Consider the following 14430-nt stretch of genomic DNA (forward strand, 5'->3'; position numbering starts at 1 on the left):
TTGAAATTAAGGGTAAGGTGAACCTAATTCCAAAATTTTATGCAATTCGGTTCACAGTAAAAAAATTCGGAGCAATAATGCTTCAATGACTGCACTAAAAAGGGTGTTTATCATTTAGGGACTAATTTATTAAAATTATAATGATCCAGACATTCAAAATAAAATAAGTTTCAGTATCTACTCCAAGCGACAGATGCAAACACGAGAGGGTACTTTGATACTATACGGAGATCACTATTTTTGGAAGAGTTTTCCTTATCAGGGTTTTTCTTTCTAAAAAAATTACATTATTAAAAAGACTTTATTTGACTTACTGTGAAAATTATGTCATTACGAAGATCGGTTCTTGTTTTCTGCCTCCCAAAAGGAAGCGATGTCGGCGATAAGGAGGCCACTGTGTCCCTATCTACTATTTGTTAATAGGCTATGTACGTAGGTTCATATTAGGTTTTCATAAATATGTTACGTGGTACTACAGTTAAAGCTTGAATTTGGATACCACCTCGAGAGGTGTTTTTTTCGCTAGAAGTGCGGAGTGGCGTCGCAAGGGCCACTAATGCCTGCACTTATGGTCAGGTGCATTTCCTATCGATCGGTACCGGTCGGACATGCTCTAGGCCATAAATGTAAGCTTCAGTAGCACTCGCACTTCTGGCGAAAATTAAAAATATCCCTCGTACCTAAATTCAAGCAATTTTATATATAATATTAACAAATAGTAGATACGAACAGAGTGGTCTCCTTCTAGCCAACATAACTTCCTTTTGGGAGGCAGAAAACAGAAATAGATCGTCATAATGACATGTAATGTTAACAGTAAGTCGAATAAAATCAGTTCTTTCTAATAATGTATTATTAAGTAAGAACAGTATTCGTGGCCGAGTAATATCAAAGTACTCGTGAGGGGCATGAAATTAATTTCTAGTCTCTCATCGACAGGTAGCAACTATAAGAAGGGCTAAGTAACCTAAAGGCCAGATATGTTCGTAATGAGCTATTGGTTGAGTACTGTGTCATAGAATTGTTAAGCTTACGCTGATCATGAATTAAATCTCGAATAAGTTAAATATTTCAACTCTTTATGATTAAATTTAAATTTAGTTGAGGGCACTAGATGCACAGTGTAGCTACCGTGTCTATCGGCTGAATTTGAGAACTTGAGTTACAGAGTAAGAAGTTTACTAGTCTAATTAATTTCCTAAAATGTGAAGTTGAAAATGAGGGACGCATCAGTCTAGCCGTGCAGAGATTAACTACGGTGGTTCGCCTAAATATTTCTTAAAGCCAAACCAAGGTGATCATTACAAAAATACTCGTAAATCAGCTACAGCTGAAGTCTGAATATGACCCTTTTAAACAACCCACTGCTCCTAATTTAGTTAGCTTAAGATCCAGATTGGTTCATGAACGTGTATTTTTTAGTCTCACATCATAGTTATTATTGTTTTAAAGCTCAAAACATGTCTATAACAGAGAAAAGAGACGCCTTAGCAAGAGTAAATGTTGCTCATCTGGTTTAAAAATAGGACATCTTAGTAAAAAATGTAGGACACTACTGAATTGTTTTATGTGTGGAGAAGAACATGTTCCTCTATTGTGCGATGGCCGAAAACCTAGGTTGAACAACCAATGTTGAATCAAATAAGAGGAACAAAGATAATATTAATCCTATATCTGTTGAAAATAATTCTTCTAGAGTCGATAACAAAACTATTGAAAACAATACAGCAAATACAAATATTAACCAAGCTAAGAGGCGCCTGCTCTTACAGACCCAGGTTTAAAGCGGGCATACGTACAACAGAGCGTAGCTCAAGAAATGGAGTATATTCCAACTAGAGTGAAGATTTTATTCGTGGGTTGTCTGGAGGAAGGAGGAAGCATCATTAGACACACACTCAACCTGTTTAGAATATGTACAGGTAAATCAAGAGAGAAGTTATGAGGTGTGGCTTCCATGGGTTGAGGACATGCACATATGCAGAGACATTTTGAATTGGCAAAATCAAGGATGGAGCGAATTGTCAAGAACTTGAGAATAGACACCCCAGAGAAAAATTTATGAAGTATTGAATGAGTGGTTAGAAGAGAACATTATAGAAGGTGTAGATGCTAAAGATTGGGAAAATGGGCACTACTTGCCACATTGACCAGAGTTCAAACCAAACACCACCACTCAGGTAAGATCTGTTTTTGATGATTCGGCAAAAGACAAAGGATATCCGTCTTTATACGATTGTTTAGATAAAGGAGTTAACTTACTTGAATTAATACAATCATTAGTGCTATGCTTTATGATAAATAAAATTTGAGTAATTTCTGACATCTGAAAAGCTAGCAAAACAGGTAAATTGGCGAACAAATATAAAGAAAGCAAGCAATAGATGCTCATAACAAATGTATATTCCGAAGATAAGATATGTTTTTTTGCGGATGAAACAACTAAAACGTCTGAAAATTGGGTCAGAAATTAAAAGTTAATGATCTCATACAATCAAATATCTTACTTCGTTGTTTTCTCAAAATAATCTTGTAGTAAAGAATAATAAAGCAAACTTATGTGAATAATATAGTCGATGCTCGTATTTCTTGTAGGTCTGTCGACGATTTATTAATCCGTATCATTTCATGAAATTTCTTGGAATTCACATCGAAATATACTTAAAATTTACTTTTGATTATAGGATTTACTTATCACATCGAATTAGTTAGTAAAAAGTTAATTTCTAGAGTTTTAGTTTTAATAATGTTATCTTCTTTTCTGTGCACCGAAGGTTTGTTAGCAGCTTATTATGGGTTAAATTTACTTTTATATTAATTTTGGTATTTTTTTTATACAATAATGTCAATATTGTGAAAGAAAATTTTCATTTTTTATTATTTGTGAATTCAATATCTGTATATAAACAGAAGTGTTGTGTAAAAACATGTAAATTACTTTAACAACGATGCGTTGATGCAATTAGGTGACTATGTAAAAAATAAAAATAATGATTTTTATATCTGAACCAAGTACACATTAAAAGTTACATGTACAAATATGAAGCTTGTCGTTTGTCAACATAATCATTATATCAGATGAAACTCCAGATTTTTTGAAGGTCACTTTTTTCATTTTGTTTTTTTTACATTCCATTATCTGTACTGTCATTTTCAGCCGTCCGTCACGCACTACGAATCGGCGCAGCCGACAGTCTGAGTCAACAAATGTGGTTATTGCATGATTTACAAATAATTGCGTAGCCTACGTTTATTTCACAACACAAAGTTTAGACAAGTAAGGCTGTCACATTTTTAAAATTTATTTATAAGTGATGAAAATTATGTACTTAATTAATTATGAACAGTTTCTGTTATCACAGTGAATATTGTGAAATAACGTTTGTCTTATAGGATAGGGAATTATTTGTAAAAAAAACAAACATAGTATGATTTAATACCGGCTAGGTCTGTCACATTTTTATAATTTATTTATAAGTGATGAAAAGTAAATACTTAATTGTTAACAGTTTCTGTTACCGCAGTGAATATTGTGAAATAATATTTGGCTTATAGGATAGGAAATTGTTATTTTTAATATTTTTTATAGGCCTAAGCTCTATTTTATTTACTATCGGGTAAACCAGTAATATTTTTTGCACATTGTCATAAACTAAAAAATATAGCTAGCACAAACATATATACGCATAATACAATTTTATTTACATGACACTGCCAAATTTATTTTAAATTAGCCTAACTGAAGTGCTAGTTGTTTAGGGCAAGTGTTCAGTATAGGGTCAATTTTCAAAAGCCATTGACATCTAATTAAAATTTACACAGTTATTATAAAATTCCTTAGTAAAATTGGGATTACCGTCAAATTTACGCTTTACATTTTTGCTCCCAGAACTATGCTGAACAGGCCCAACAGATAGTGTGTCATTCGGGAACCAAAGTGTTTAAGTTAAGCATGAGATTTAGGCAGACCAGACCATCGGTAGTTGAGTCTGGCGAGGTCGCACCAGATCCTTAAGAAGGCACTGCAACAAGATAATATTAAGGTTTGCAGGTCAATTATTGAATAACAATAGAGACAATAAATACAACTGCTACAAACAGTCTAGTTTGATAGTGTTGTCAGTATGGATATTAGTATAACCAACATAGTATCCCCTACTGGTATTATTAATAGTTACTTTTATGTTAGTTACTGTGTACTTTTGCAATACGTTTACTCTCATTGTCTATGTTCCTTACTGCATTCCATCATAGGCGTACCTATGATCTGACCAACTGGGGTGGTGAGGGGTTACCACAAAAAATATTCCGTACCTCTTAGTTAAACTGGAGTACAGAGCATAATATGTTGAATGCTAATAGTATTAAAAATTGTAAGTTTGACACAGCTGCCTGAGACCATGTTATTCTTATTTTATGCTGTACAAAAATTGGCTATAACTTAAGTGAAAATTTAACCTTTTGGAGACCGCCCGATAACACAAAAGCATTTCAAGAAAACGTTGCAATATTAAAGAGAATAACGGAGGCCTGGGAAAATGGCTATATCTTAAGAACTACAAGAAACATTCTTCACATTTAAACTAATATTTATACATTCTAAAATGGAGTTTTACAATGTTATCTTTTATTTCAAAATATGGGCATGTATTTGCATTGCTTAAATAATTATTGGCATTGATAACACAGCTTAATGTTGTTAAATGTCAATAAAATTATTGTTGTTGTTACAGTGTGTATTTTACATTTTAAGGCTTATTTAGATATTTAGCCTATCCTCATGGGCCACTGGTCTATGTGAGAATCTTATCAAGTAGAATAAGGAGGAGAGTCTATACAGTACAAGGTCAGCGGTACTGATACAAAGTGATATCGCCACAGATAGGATTTGAACCTATCTCAGATACAAAGTCAGATTCAAGAATCAAGATTAAAGATTTTATAGATCATTTAACATGCGGTAATGCAATAGATTTCGTAAATACTAATATAAAAAAAATTTAAAATTTGTATCATGTGTTAAATTCTGTTTTTAACTACTATGTTTAGGTAGAAATTTAAATAAATTTAGAACCATATTATAAATAAAATATTTACCGGTTCATGTTTGTTTTGCGAGTGTAGAAGCATAAATTTATGGTTCTAATCAATTATATTTCTGACATCACTGTTGAGTTTGCCTCTCCTAGTGCCTCAATCAATAAAATAATACATGTTAGATATAAAGGTCTCGGAAACCTAGTTCAATCAAAAAGTGTCCATTTCTGACCCTTGTAATGTACATCCGTCTAAGATGTTTGAAGTCTCATAATTGAATTTGCCTTTCAGTTGAGGGTGAAAATATACATACTCATATATATATACAGGTGATATGGTTCAAGTAATCTATTGATAATAAATATTGATATTGATGTTACTACTTTGAAGGTGTCCTGGTTTACACAGGGAATGATTTGGTCACCCTATTGTAATCCTGTGTAGCATGCTACTATTCCTAAAACTGATGCTACTCTGGATAGTAATAAATAAGTTCTACTGATGCAGTAATTAAAAAACATTTGTATGAATGGAACAGTTTTTTGGCAACATGCTCTCAATTTCCTATACATTTTCACATAAAATGATCTTCAAAGTAGTATATAATTCTTACAAGTCATTGAATTTCTATTACTTTGTATTGAAAAATAATTAAATTATGTACTGCTTACTATTTTTGTGTTTAGTTAATAACATTGTATTGGAATTAGTTACAATAAAATTAAGTTAATTGAATTGAATGATGCTCCCATGGATAAATCTAATTTACAAATCTCACAAGCAAGTAAATTGCGAAATACCATATTTCACTAGAATTGGTAAGATGTAGGATATCTTAAAAGCTAAATATAGAGAGCCTATAGCTGTGCTTGTAGATAATATTCTAAGATAAAATCTCACAGTAGGCACTGATACAAGGTTACCTCATATAAACAGTTTGGGTGTACACTATCACAGTGTACACCTTATAAATCACAGTGTTTAAATAATTTTTAAATGAACTTTGTATGCTTAATTTTTTCAGAAAGTGCCATTTGAATCTACACTTTGAAAACGATGCTATAGAAATCAGTGAAGTCAAAATAATTCTTTTCAATACCAACAAAGATGGGTTTGTGCCTTCAGTTGCGCATGTTATTGTGGAAGAACTTTCTCCTAAGGAAACGTCAGAAGGTATATTGTGTAAAACTTTTTATTTAAAATAAATTGAGATACCACTGTATAAACCTCTAAGTTTAATAGATCACAATACTTTTACTGTTTATTTTATTTTTTGAATAAATTATGCTTTGTTACAGTTTCGATTGGTTGTTGAACTACTATGGCCATTGTTCTTGTTTTTAATTCTAATGTGGGTGCGCACCAAAGGACTTCGTGAAAATATTAGTGAATGTGAGTTCCTTTTTTTATAAGTTTTTTAAATTAAGGTTTAATTATAGTAATATGAACTTGGTTCAGTTGACATTCTTATAATAATACTAATACTTATACTGATAGAGCATTAAACATTTTAATTTTGAGACTGTTCATTAATCTCTTAAAATTTGTAACATACAAACAATTTACAATCCTTGCTTATAAAACCAAGAAGTACTATTGCATAACAGTATATTATATAACCACACAACACACATTTTGGAATTGTGTGTTTCATTGGCTAAGCATGATTAAGTTTGTTTTTTAATACATATATATGTCAATCATATATATATATATATATATATTTTTTTTTTTTTTATTTATTAATAATCAATTTGTATAAAAACGCCTTTAATTAGATAAGACAGGATGAATTTGATTTTGCAATCAATCAATCAATCAAATATCTTTATTCATTTGAATACATCAAGTGTACAAGAATAGTGTCAAAATGCCATCATACATAATATGGCCAATCTTATTACTAAAAATATTTGCTAGTTTGGTCTTTTTAATGACATGAATTCCTCCAACGAGTATAAACTAAGGTACTGATAGCTCAGTGTGTAAGGTGGACATCTGTCAAAGTTCAATATTAGATCAGTGGTTCAAATCGTTCACCTGGCATTTCTTTTTGCTTATTCATTTAAATTTATTAAACTATCCAAAATTAATTTAATAGAGTACAGGACATATTTAAGTAGCTACATTTAATTTATTAATAACATTTTGGAAAAGAAGTTATTAGAAACCATAAAATAACTTATAAATAAACTTCCCAGTCAATAAATGTGATTAAATAATTAACAAATACTTGCTTACTTTTTTATTTTAAAACATGGGAAAATACAGAAAAAGCAGCATATACAGTTGTGAACAATGCAATAAAAAACTGGGAACCCGAGGATACAGTGTAGAATGCACTACTTGTGAAAATTGGTTTCATAGAACTTGTACTGATTTATCCGTTAAGCAGTGTAAGGAATTAAGGAGAGATATTGGGTGGAAGTGTAATAGATGCTCAGTATCGGATCAGCAGACTATTTTACATAAGGAAAATAAAAACGAAAAGAGTTATAATGAGCAGGAAATCGAAGAGGCAGCACTAGATGACACGGACAACATCAATGAGGATTTATTGCAGCTGAATCAGGAGCTAAGGAATGAACTAGAAAGTGTAAATTTGATAGTGACTGACATGGGTAAGCAGTTGGAGGTATCAAGATGTGCAGAAAAGAATCTCCGCAAACAGATAACCAGCTTAGAAACCCTACTTATAGAAAGAGAAGAATTTATAATTAAATTACAAAATGATAGAAAACAAAAAGAAAGTATTAACGTAAATAATGTAAGTGAGCTTTACTCCACTATTGTAAAAGTACAAACTAAAAATAAGGAAGTCCGGAGAAGTTTGCCATTACTAAAGCCAGAACAACCTATAGTGTGTAAAAATAAATTTCAAGCATTAAGCGAGTCGGAAGTAGAGGAGAGTACTTCTGAGATAAAAGGATCACAGGCAACAATGACAGGAATACTGGAAAAATATAACCAGCCAACAAACTCGAGGTCAACAAAAACCAAGAAGCCCAGATTGCTGTTTGTGGCAGATAGTCATGGGAAGCATATGTCACCACTTCTGGAAGAAGAACTGGGGGAGAGTTTCACTGTGGAAGTTGTCACAAATCCAGGAGCAAATTTTAACTATGTTGCTCAAAATTTGGTGGAGATGACGTCTAATTTTACAGCTGAAGACCATGCAATATTTCTCTGTGGAAGCAATGACTGTGATCGAGTCAAGGATCATGAATTACTTGTAAATAGTTTTAAGTTAGATAAAATAGTAAATGTAGCATCTAAAACAAATGTACATATTCTAAGCATTCCATTCCGTTTTGATAGCCCTAAAGAAAACTTTGATATTCACTGTGTAAATGCAAAACTACATAAATGTATGTCAACATCTAATATCAGAGGTTTTATAGATTTATCAACCATTCAGCCTAACTACTATACAAATCATGGCTTTCATTTTAATAGAAGAGGTAAAGCTTTACTAGCTAAGTTGATAAGACAAAATGTGAACAAATACCATTGCTGTGCTCAGAGTAACACAAACACACAAGACAATTCAATCACACATAGAATCTCTAATATCCAGAACAACAACTCCATGAGCAATAAAAACACATGTAGTCACTTGTCAACACAACCTTCATTAATGTCACCACTGTCACCTTTTTTAGCAAATCAATTGCAGAAGAGCCCAGTAAAATAGAGCAGAGTAAAATAATATCAAAGGTTCAGTTTTACAAAAATAACAATATAACAAATACAAATAACATTACCAATTTTCATGACAACATACAGCACCTGCCCTCATCAACTAAAAGTTTATATGATTTTTCTCAAGATAGTAGGCATACTAAGGCAAGGAGCTGTCAATCATCATCCAAGTTTTCTATTTTTCATCAAAATGTTCAACATTTGTCATCCCACTTAAATATGTTAAATATAAATTTAGAGGAAATACAACCAGATATCTTGGCACTAACTGAACATAAATTGACAGCAGCAGAATTGGTTGGGTTACACATTCCTCAGTACAACATTTGCTCGTCTTTTGTGAGATCTCATTCATCTGGAGGTGGAGTGTTAATATTGGCTAAAGAGCATATACATTTCAGATGTATTAAATTACCAGCAGTTGAAGCTCTCTTAGGAGAAAAAGAATTTGAGTGCTGCCTGTCTGAAATAACTATAGATAAATTTTCTTTTGTATTGGCAGTTTTATATAGATCACCCCAACACTGTCTAGTAGACAAATTTTTAAATAATTTAGATATATTGTGTAATGTACTATGTCATAAATTCAAAAATGTGATTTTGGCTGGAGATATAAACATAAATGTATTAAAAAAAGATATAATTTACACTAAATTTAGTAATATATTAAAAGTGTATAATATGAAATATTTGGTGGACTTCCCAACTAGAGTTACAGCTGATTCTCAGACAGCCATAGATAACTTTATTACGAATATAGATTGTACAAAATTAAATATATCAGGTATCATAACTCAAATATCCGATCATGATGGTCAACTTCTAGAATTTTTAGAATTAAATTGTGTTGATTCGAGTAAAATGAATATAAAAAAACTATGCAGAAGATTTACTTTGAATAACACTGAAACATTTTTGCGAGATATAGCAAAGGAGACATGGATAGAAGTTTATCAATCACCGGTAGATATGAAATATCAACTATTTCATAGTATTTTTAGTTATATTTTCGAAATACATTTTCCTAAAATTAGTCAAACTGTTAAACATTTCTTAGGACAAAAATGGATTACAGATGATATACAAATTTTAAAAAATGAATTAGTTGAACTTGAGAAACAATTTAGAATTTCCAAAAACACAAATTTGAAGTTAGTCATAAAAGGAAAGAAAAATGTACTGAAAGAGTGCATGAATAGAAATAAACAAAAATACTTCGATGATAAAATTCTATACTCTGACAACAAACCAAAAACAACTTGGAAAATAATTAAATATGAGGTAAATAAACAATCCAATATAAATCATAATAAAAGTATTATTGCAAATGGAAAATTAATATCTAATCCTGTTACTGTAGGAAACACTTTTAATGATTTTTTTGTGACAGCCGTTGACTTGCTAGTATTACCTAACATACCTCAGCTCAACTCTATTTATACCAATAGTGAGCATCTGACCTGTGCTCGGCCATGTTTCAGATTTCAAACCGGTGTCTGAGTATCAGTTAAAAACAATTGTTTTGTCATTTAAAACTAAGTTTTCTGTGGGGCACGATGATATACCAATTGATATTGTGAAAAAATCTGTTAACTTTATTATAAAACCTCTTGTCCATGTAATCAATTCTTCTTTAATTTCAGGAATATTTCCTGATATTTTAAAAGTTGCCAAAGTGATTCCTCTCTTTAAAAAAGGTAATGTGACTGATCCAGCATGCTATAGGCCAGTGTCATTGCTCCCAATTTTTTCTAAAATATTCGAAAAAGTGGTTTATGATCAGCTTTTAAAACACCTAGAGTCTAATGAACTGTTGGACAAACAACAACATGGCTTTCGTCGTGGAAAATCAACAATAACGGCCGGTATAGAATTTATCCAGTCCATTATTGACTCAGTTGATAAAAGAGAAAAAGTAATTGGGATATTTTTAGATCTTACCAGAGCATTTGATAGTGTCAGTCATGTAAAGTTAATAAGGAAATTAAACAGCTTCGGTATATATGGAAAGGAGCAAACGTGGTTTGATTCCTATTTAACAAATAGAAAACAATATGTAGAAATAGAAGAAACCATTTTTCACAATAAAAATCATTATGTGAGGGCTCATAGATCACAGCTGCAGACACTACGGCATGGTGTGCCCCAGGGGTCTATCCTGGGTCCTCTATTGTTTTTATGTTATATAGGAGGTTTGCCAGGGGTGATGGAGGGGTTGGATGGTGGCGTGTGTCTGTATGCTGATGATTCAAATGTTTTGTTTTCTGGTCAGAAGCTTGAGAATATTGAAATTTCATCATATATTGGTCTAACTAGGATTAAGGATTTTTTTGACAAAAATAATCTTTTATTAAATTCAGATAAATCTAATTATATTTCTTTTTCTACAAAGCAATCCAGATCAAATTTAAACTGTGACATTTTTCTAGACAATGACAGACTTAAACAAGTAGACCACACAAAGTTTTTAGGACTTATAATAGATAAAAATTTAGCTTGGGATAAACATGTAGATCATGTTACTAAGAAGATGTCTACTGGTCTATATGCATTGCGACAAATGGCAAAAATTAGTAATTTACATACACTTAAATTAATATATTTCTCTTTGATCCATTCACATTTAGCTTACGGAATAAGCATTTATGGAGCAACAACAATAAGTAATTTAGATAGGCTTTTGGTCCTACAAAAAAAATCTTTGAGAATAATGAAAAATTTAAGATATACAGATTCTGTTAAAAATATTTTTTCTGAACTTGGAATTCTGACAGTATATGGCTTATACATATTTGAATCAATAATTTATGTAAAACAATTTTTTGATCCGATACTACAAACCAATAAACATACATATAATACCCGTTTTAATAGACATGTCGATCAACACAATCTTGAATTTTACAAAAAGAAAACATATTACAGAGGTGTTAGATATCTACATAATTTACCAACAAAATTTATAATGGAAACAAATCTGTTAAAATTTAAAAAAGAAGTCAAAGATTATTTAACTAATTTGTCTCTATATTCTTTTGAGGAATATTTCAATACAAAAACCAATTAATTCATTTAAAGAAGAATTGAAGATAAATTGTTGAGATGTTACGATTGTATTTTTTTTACTTATATTTTAAAATTAATATTAGTATTTAGTTTCATTGTAGTGACGCTATTCTTTGTACCTTGTACATATTACAGAATAAAGTAGTTTGACTATTGACTATTGACTATAAGGCTTATAATATACTTTTTTAATTTGGCTTTAAAAATATTAATATCATTTTCCTTTAGAATATTTTCATGCAAACGCCTTAAAAATACTTTTCCAATGTAATTTGGTTTCTTTTTATATAACTCAAGTCGATGGTGCTCTGTTATTATAGTATTTTTCCATCTGGTGTTGTGAGGGTGTATGTCATTAATTACACTTGAATCAGTTTTTACAATTAAGATTGTTTCATATATGTACATTCCATATACAGTCAAAAGTTCTAATTTTGTAAAATATTCCTTCACAGAATCATTATTTTTCAGACTTAACATAATACGAATCCCTTTTTTCTGTAGCTTAAGTAGTTTATCCAAGTTTTTTTTTTGATGTTGAACCATATAGACTTATTCCAAAGTATATGTGAGACTGAACATGTGCATGATAGACTGATTTTAACATTTGGTTATTACATAGATATCTCATTTGTCTAAGTGCATAAATTCCTGAGTTAACTTTACTTATTACATGTTTTACATGGTCGTCCCAACTAAGGAACTTATCAATTTTCAGCCCTAGAAAATTTGTTGTATTTACTTCTTCAACTAAATCCGTATTATATAGTACCCTTGGTTTGTCAGTATTTCCATTCTGTTTTGTAGCAAAGGCAACAAATTTAGTCTTTTCAATATTTAAAGTCAGATTATTTGTTTTTAGGAATTGGTTAACTAATGCCAATTTTTGTGCTATATTCCGCTCTAGTTCTTGAAGAGTTTTTGCAGAAAATTTTAAATTTGAGTCATCAGCAAATAAGGTTAAGTATTGGTTTTTATTATTGTTTATTATTTGTGGCATATCATTTATGTAATATAAGAACAGGATTGGACCCAATGTACTCCCTTGCGGTACTCCAAATTTTATTAACTGCAAATCTGAATGAATTTTATTTTTTTTGTTATTTTGAATGTATGATAATTCTACAAATTGTTTTCTGTTTGATAAATAAGATTCAAAGAGCTTGAATGACGTTTTTGTAACACCCATTTTTTGTAATTTATCAAGAAGTACATCATGCTTAACGCTATCAAACGCTTTAGACAGGTCCATAAAAATTCCTACTGTCTTCTCCCCCTTATCGATTGATTCAATTACTGACTCTAAGAATGAGGTGGCCGCTGTAATTACTGATTTGTTTGCACGAAATCCGTGCTGGGCAATATTCAACATTTGATTCATTTCTAAGTATTCTACTAATCTATTATAGATGGCTTTTTCAAAAATCTTGGATATATTAGATAACAGAGATATGGGACGGTAGTTTGAAATGTTTTGCTTGCTTCCTTTTTTAAAGACTGGTATTATTTTTGAAACTTTTAATAAGTTTGGAAAATTTCCAGTAACAAATGCAGAATTAATAAGATGACTTAAAACTCTAGATAGATTTTTTTTAGCCGCTTTTACTACTGAAATCGGTATCTCGTCATGACCACAAGAGCTCTTATTTTTTAGAGAATCTATAATATGTTCTATTTCAGACTCACTTACTGGTTTTAGGTAAAATGCTGGTTGAAAGATATTATGTCTTTGGTAACTAATTTGATCAAGTGGGTAACTCATGCTATCCAGAGATTGTTTACTCCCCACACAATTTACTACATTAACATAGTAGTTATTGAATTTTTTACTTATAATAAAAGGATCAGTGTAGAAGTTATTATCAATTGTTAGAGTGATATTTTCAGACTGATGATGGTTCTTATTTCCAATCTCAGAATTTATTACTTCCCAAGACGCTTTTGAAATATTTTTGGCAATTTTTATTTTATGATCATAATAGTGTTTATTGGTTTTGTTTAGTTTCATCTTAAAAATCCTATTTCTTTTCCTCAGGTACTTAAACAAATTATTATTTTTACTGTGTCTTGCCATTTTATATATTTCAGTCAACTCTTGTTTTTCATCTTTAAGTTCAACTGTCACCCATTCGTTTTTCTTTTTTGTTCCCTTAATTGTTTTAAAATGAAATGATAAGTCAAAATAATATTTGAATATATCATAAAAAATTTTGTACTTAAGGTTCGAATTTGCAAAATATACTTGGATCCAGTTTTCCTTCTCCAGAAAAGAATTAAACGTTTCAACACTCTCTTTGGATATGACACGCTTAAATTCTGATATTGAAATGTTTTCAGTTGTAGATTTTTTCAAATTTAACAAGTCAATTAATTGGCCATCGTGATCAGATAGCAGTGTTATAATCCCTTCAACTTTTATTTTACTTGTAGGGATATTAGTAAAAACATTATCTATAGCAGATTCAGAGTCCACAGTTACTCGGGTTGGGAAGTTCACTAAGTATTTCAATCCATAACTTTTTAAAATATTATTCAATTCAATTTTATCTGGTTTGTTAAGTAAAACATTAATGTTAAAGTCACCTACAATCAGAATATTTTTAAATTTTGCTAAAATATAATCAA

At 30.7% G+C, this 14430-nt stretch overlaps 1 protein-coding gene across 1 annotated transcript in view; it reads left to right on the top strand.

Annotated features, from left to right (window-relative positions):
- The first annotated feature begins 3152 nt into the window (after positions 1–3152).
- Positions 3153–14430, top strand: part of LOC124373950 (retinal-specific phospholipid-transporting ATPase ABCA4-like) — a 41147-nt gene continuing 29869 nt past the window's right edge. Inside the window, exons 1-3 of the mRNA XM_046832260.1 lie at positions 3153–3277; positions 6062–6210; positions 6336–6429. Coding sequence (XP_046688216.1) covers positions 6145–6210; positions 6336–6429 — 160 coding nt within the window. The 5' untranslated portion in view covers positions 3153–3277; positions 6062–6144. The remainder of the gene's footprint in view (positions 3278–6061; positions 6211–6335; positions 6430–14430) is intronic.

The sequence above is a fragment of the Homalodisca vitripennis genome, unplaced genomic scaffold, assembly GCF_021130785.1.
Source record: "Homalodisca vitripennis isolate AUS2020 unplaced genomic scaffold, UT_GWSS_2.1 ScUCBcl_6738;HRSCAF=14087, whole genome shotgun sequence".
Lineage (NCBI taxonomy): Eukaryota > Metazoa > Arthropoda > Insecta > Hemiptera > Cicadellidae > Homalodisca > Homalodisca vitripennis.